This window comes from Tachysurus fulvidraco, chromosome 24, assembly GCF_022655615.1.
Source record: "Tachysurus fulvidraco isolate hzauxx_2018 chromosome 24, HZAU_PFXX_2.0, whole genome shotgun sequence".
In the NCBI taxonomy this organism is placed as follows: Eukaryota; Metazoa; Chordata; class Actinopteri; order Siluriformes; family Bagridae; genus Tachysurus; species Tachysurus fulvidraco.
In genome coordinates this window covers 2,470,683-2,477,861 of record NC_062541.1, presented here as the reverse complement: position 1 = coordinate 2,477,861, position 7,179 = coordinate 2,470,683, and the positions used below count along the sequence as shown (strand labels likewise).

The 7,179-nt window shown below is 41.4% G+C and overlaps 1 protein-coding gene across 3 annotated transcripts in view; it reads right to left on the bottom strand.

The window, feature by feature from the left end:
- The window catches only part of LOC113647897 (histone deacetylase 5-like), a 58,234-nt gene extending 51,567 nt beyond the window's left edge, over positions 1-6,667 (bottom strand). Inside the window, exon 1 of one of the 3 annotated variants that reach the window (XM_047808313.1) lies at positions 6,126-6,667. In XM_047808313.1, coding sequence (XP_047664269.1) covers positions 6,126-6,204 — 79 coding nt within the window. In that variant the 5' untranslated portion in view covers positions 6,205-6,667. The remainder of the gene's footprint in view (positions 1-6,125) is intronic. The other 2 variants (XM_047808315.1, XM_047808314.1) reach the window with 2 other exon arrangements.
- Between the last annotated feature and the right edge of the window lie 512 nt (positions 6,668-7,179).

Below are 7,179 nucleotides of genomic sequence, written 5' to 3'. Positions count from 1 at the left end.
TAATGATCGTCAGTAAAGTGTTAATGATGGTCAGTGTCGTGTTAATGATGGTCCCAGTTTACAGTTTGTGTTACACCACAGATCTGAATCAGAGCCCCAGGCAGTGACAAACTGTTCTGATATAAAGTCTGATTCTCGCTGACGAGCCACACGACTGTGTTCAGACTCCACACACTGCTCCATGATCCTGAGCTCCTCCTCCTCCTCCTCCTCCTCCTCCTCTGCTGCTGCTCATTACAGCTTCATAAACAGCTGGAGTCTGAGGTTCTGTCTACAGACAACGCAGAGGAAAAAACACACACTACACATACACACACTACACATACACACACTACATTTACACACACACTACACATACACACACTACATTTACACACACACTACACATACACACACTACATTTACACACACACACACACACACACTACACATACACACACTACATTTACACACACACACTACACATACACACACTACATTTACACACACACACTACACATACACACACTACATTTACACACACACTACACATACACACACTACATTTACACACACACTACACATACACACACTACACATACACACACTACACATACACACACTACATTTACACACACACTACACATACACACACTACATTTACACACACACTACACATACACACACTACATTTACACACACACACACACACACTACACATACACACACTACATTTACACACACACACTACACATACACACACTACATTTACACACACACACTACACATACACACACTACATTTACACACACACTACACATTCACACACTACATTTACACACACACACACACACTACATTCACACACACTACATTTACACACACTGCATTTACACACACACACACACACTACACATACACACACTATACATGCACATACACACACACACTACACATACACACACACACTACACATACTACACACACACAATACATACACATACACACACACTACACATACACACACTTCATTTACACACACTACACATACACACACACACACACACTACATTTACACACAGTACACATACACACACTACAATTATATACACTACACACACACACACACTACACACACATCCTACACACAAACACACACACTACACACACACACCACACACACACACACTACTACACACACACTAAACTTACACACACTACACACACACACACACTAAACTTACACACACTACACACACACTATACTTACACACACTACACACACACACTACACACACACACTATACTCACACACACACACACACATACTATTCTTACACACACACTACTTACACGCACACAAACATCTGGAGTCTGAGGTTCTGTCTACAGACGTCGCAGAGGACAGAAAACATCTACAGCTGTTACTAATAACCATCTTCCCCTCTGTAATGTAACAAAAACATGGTTTTAAACAGAAACTTTATTCATTAACAGATTTCGTATCAAACATTTGAGCCACAGCTGAATGTCACACAAGACCAAAGTGTCACGTCTTCTGTCTGTCATCTCACAGATTTCATCAAACTCTTAACTGTTTGAACATCATATTGGGTTCTTTATTATTTTGGGGGATGTTTAAAGGATGTCCTGGAACTTTCCGGGAAGTTTTTCCAGTCCCTCCAGGATTCTTTATTCCTCCTGGCAGTGAGACACGTACGTCATGACGTGTCACTGTCACACACGTGAACCGACGAAGCGTTCGACGCGTCTCAGGAATAAAGCGTGTTTTAAACGTGTCTGATTTTTAGGTTCATTTCTTCGATGTGATCAGATGCTGAGGTTCTGGAGAAAAAAACTCATTTTAAAATAAATATTCTCGTATCTTTCCTTCACGTATTGCAGCCCGAGTTTGGAACGAATCCCAGATCATCTGCAGTCCGGGTGGAAAACTGGTGAATCTTCCTACAAATGAAATAAAGAAACTAATCCTAAAATAAGTGGCGTGTGAATGAGTCAGGAGCTGCTCAGGTTCTCACACACCGTCAGTGACGAGGAACATTTTACTTTCCTCCCATTAATTAGTCTTAATGCTGCACCCAGATTTAATTACAGCTCACAACTGAAGCTGCTGAACACCACCCTGATACACACACACACACACACACACACACACTATACACACTACACACACACTCACACTATACACATACACACACTATACACACTACACACACACACTATACACACACTATACACACTACACACTACACACACACAATACACTATACACACATACACTACACACATGCACACACTATACACATACACACACTATACACATACACACACACACACTATACACACATACACATACTACACACACACAATACACTATACACACATACACTACACACACACACTATACACATACACACATTATACACACACATACTACACACACACACACTATACACATACACACACTATACACACTACACACACACTATACACACATACACCACACACACACTATACTTACACTACACACACACTATACATACAAACACTACACACACACACTATACATACACACTACACACACACACACACATACTACACACACAATGCATACACATACTAAACATACACACAATACATACACACACTACACACACACACCTGAAGCTGTGTTATATCATGAACATGCTGCTGAGCACCACTCTGACATACACAAACACACACACACAATACATACACATACTACACAGACACACACACACAATACACACACATACTACACACAATACATACACATACTACACACAATACATACACATACTACACTCACACACAATACATACACATACCACACACACACACATACTACACACACATACTACACACACTACACACACAATACACACTCACACCTGAAGCTGTGTCATATCACAAACATCCTGGTGAACACCACCCTGAAACACACACACACACACACACACACACACACACACACACACACACACACACACACACACACACACACACACACACACACACACACACACACACAGGAGTGTTTCTCACAAAAGCCTGGAAATGCGGAGTTAAAAAGTAGGCGGTTCATCATAGGGTTACAGGTCAACATACCACACTGCCAAGTAACATCTGGTTCTCTGAGCATGATGCTTCAAAATATTCAGGTTCACCCACACTGCTGCATTCCTCATCTCTCTCTCTCTCTCTCTGTCTGTCTGTCTACCCCCCCCCACACACACACACACACACAAACACACACCCCTCTCTACCCCTCTACCATTAACTAACAGCACCAGGAACAACACCTGCCTCTGACATCACAACATCTAAAGGTACCAGGAACAGTGAAAATACAGCAGCATCGTATCAGCACCATAACCGTTGATATTTCAGGGGAAGTAGCTTTAAAGTGAGCACAGCGTCCTATTGGTCGATTCCTTTCCTCTCATGCTCAGAAGGAGGAGCTAAGAAGTAAAAAAAATACTAAAATGAGAAGCAAACAAGGTGAGTTTTCTTTTTGTTGAAAGTGACAGTGACAAACAGCAGAGGGTGGAGCTAATTTCAGGACCAGAAAATGTCTAAATAGAACACTGATCTAAGCGGGAACCAAATCAGAACCCAGAGTGATTCTGGAGTTGTATTATTATTATTATTATTATTATTATTATTATTATTATTATTATTGCAGGTTGAGAATCAGTTTTAAAAGTTACAGACTGCCCCTTTAATCATGCCACAATTTTAGATCGTGTCACAGAAACCTGGTCTGGTGGAGTTAACAGCTCTGAGAAGGTGTGTATGAGTGTGTGTGTGTGTGTGTGTGTGTGTGTGTGTGTGTGTGTGTGTGTGTGTCCAGCTTGTTGGACAAGTTTTCAGTTTGTGCTCTAACCCTAACCCTAACCCTAACCCTAAACACACACACACACACACACACACACACACACACACACACACACACACACACACACACACCCCTGAGCTAATACCTGACATTTCCTACAAAAAAAATTATTAAAATAAAAAAACCTGCATTACACGAAAGGAAATCCAACTTCAAGAAAAGTTCCGTGTCTCAGAGAGACACGACCTGATCAGCACCGAGCCGAGAGTCTGAGTTCATCAACACACTGAAACATCCAAACTCACACACCAATTACTCAGTTCAGTTCAATTCAATTTATTTCTATAGCGATTTTTATTTCTAGAGCGACTTCCATATCCATCGACCGCCAACAATCCGTGATAAAGCTCACACGCTGCTCCTTCTTCATCTCATACGAAACGATGCACATAAACGCTGCTGTATTTTACACACAAGCACCGAAATCTCCCGACATCAATGATCCGACATGCTAGCAGTTTGTGTGGACGCAGAATTCGATTAAAAACTACGTCTGCAGCGTCGTCTTCGCCAGCAAACCTTCAGTATCTGATTTGTGTTTCGCATTTTCCAACATCGTAGCCACGGTTACAACAACACCACGGTCTGAATGAAGATTATCCCAATTCTCTGCAACTCAATAAAGCCACAAATACGAACGAACGACTCCTGAGAGCGACTCCGGGGCGTGTGGTCCGACGTTGCTTCAGTTCCCCAACATTCTGAAGCCCAGAGAAAACAGATAAAAGAAGGAAACTTCACCCCTCTGTGATCAAACGAGACATGATGATCATATAAGATGATGGATGACATGACAGAGATGAGATATAAAAGAATAAATAGATTCCAGTAACTCTGCTTTATACTTTAGTTTATACTTCATACATTTCTGTAACCTTCGGCACGTCGCGGTGCGATTCGAGCTTTAAGAAGAAGAGAAGAAGAAGAACGGGGCATAGAAGGCTTTATTATCGCTACATATACATTACAGCACAGTGGAATTCGTTACTTCACATACCCCAACTGAGGAGTTTGGGGTCAGAGTGCAGGGGCAGCTATGATACAGCACCCCTGGAGCAGGGAGGGTTGAGGGCCTTGTTCAAGGGCCCAGCAGTGGCAGCTTGGCTGTGCAGGGCCTTGAACCCAGATCCTCCGATCAACAACCCAGAGCCTTAACCAGTTGAGCCACCATTGCCCCAATTATCAACGTGCACAACATTGGGATTTTATCCTCACACATGGGATGTCGTCCGCATGTGAGGGACACACAGTGGACTCGGTGTAGCATTAAATCTCATAAACGATTCTAAACGAAACGATTTCCGTGTTACAGGCGACGTCCGAATTTATGGAAATTTCTTTCGCCTTGACAACAAATCCGTCGTGAACCTATAGAGAAGTTTAACATATCGGAATCTTCTAGATCTTTCTAGATAACGATGACTGATCGTTCGCTTTAACGTCTCCTTGCTGCTCTCCAACACAAATTTGTGTGTCGTCACACGTCGCCACGGAAACCTGACGGAAAACAGCATCTCTGCTCGGACCTGCCCTCGAGACGATGACGAGGTTTGTTCGTCTGGACGTACGCGAGGTACGCAGGTACGCAGAGAGAGTGGACTATCATACGCATGATCCTCCAGATATTTGTAGGTCTGAACCTTACGGCTCAGTCGAGCTCATCGTATCCACATCTCTCGTAGTGATGACAGGAGACGTGATTAGAGGAAGATCATCATCATCATCATGAGGACATGACAAGGAGGATGAGAGAAGATTAGAACACATATGATTGACATTATACAGTAATACATCATCCCCACATCATATGTGTGTGTGTGTGTGTGTGTGTGTGTGTGTGTGTGTGTGTGTGTGTGTGTGTGCGCGTGTGTGAGATGAGATATTACAGCACACACGTTGTAACGCGTTATAATGTCCAACAGTTCAGGTTGCAGGTGAAGGATCAAACTTACAAAACGACGCAGATGTCAGTTTAAAAAATGGTCGGACAACAACAACAACAACAACAACAACAAGCTCTTGAACATTAAACAGGCAAAAAATAAATGAAGGAGGAAATAAAGCTGCAAGATAAATACGTAAATAAATCAACCCGACTTTGTGCGCTCATCAGATCAGAAGCAGGAGTTGTCTTTAAGCCGTAAATGTAAATAAATGTAAACATTAATATATAAAGCTGTCATTAGGAGCACAAACGTCTTGTTTACCTTTAGACTCTTTGATCTTGCCGAAGCTCGTGCACACTTTTATTTCCTGTTTCCTGCCTTCACGCGCTTTCTTCCTCATTTACAGCTTTTTGTTTAAAAGAGAAAAAGTAGAAGATATTTTTTTTCCCGGACACAAACTCTCTCTCTCTCTCTCTCTCTCTCTCTCTCTCTCTCTCTCTCTCTCTCTCTCTCTCTCTCTCCTCCTCCATGTTTGCGGCTCCTCCGACCGACGACAACATTAGTGACGTCACTCCAGTGTCACGTGGGCCCCGATTGTGGGCTTCTATAAATAGACTAGCGAGAGAACGTACACAACGCGCACGAGCCCCCGCGAGCTGATCCTGCTCAGCTCATTGGCTTAGAGGAACGTCCCGCCTCCTGCGTCCGGATTCCACGATACGGAGCCGAGCGATTTAGACTGGCCAATCCGAGCAGAGACAATAGCCCCCACCAGCCAATCGAAAAAAAAAGGCGGGTTCAATGTACCGGAAGTAGAATACATTTACGGTTAGGCCACACCTTCAAAGCAAAATATAAAACACTCGTATTGTTTAAAACGCTTAGACTTGAAAAAAGAGCATCTATTGTCGCAAAAAAACGTAAAACATTACTTTAGAATTGAGGTCGCAGGAGGTGTTTGGTTACGATGGCAACCACAACTTAGACCCCGCCTACCAAGGACAGGCGTCCAATCAGCGGCTACTTCAATAAAACCAGAATGAATTGCTGTTTGGCTCTAATAATAATAATAATAATAATAATAATAATAATAATAATAATAATAATAAATAAACAATAATAATTAAAATAATATAAATACAGTAATTAATTACTCAATTGATCACTTACTTGAGTGATCAATTGATTAATTAATTACTAATATTAACAAACAAATAAATATATTACTAAAATAATAAGAAGAATAAAATACAATAAAGAAAGAAAGAAAGAAAAGAAAGAAAGAAAGAAAGAAAGAAAGAAAGAAAGAAAATAAATAAAATAGCAATAATACATAAATAAATAATAATAAACAAAAAATAAATTATTATTATTA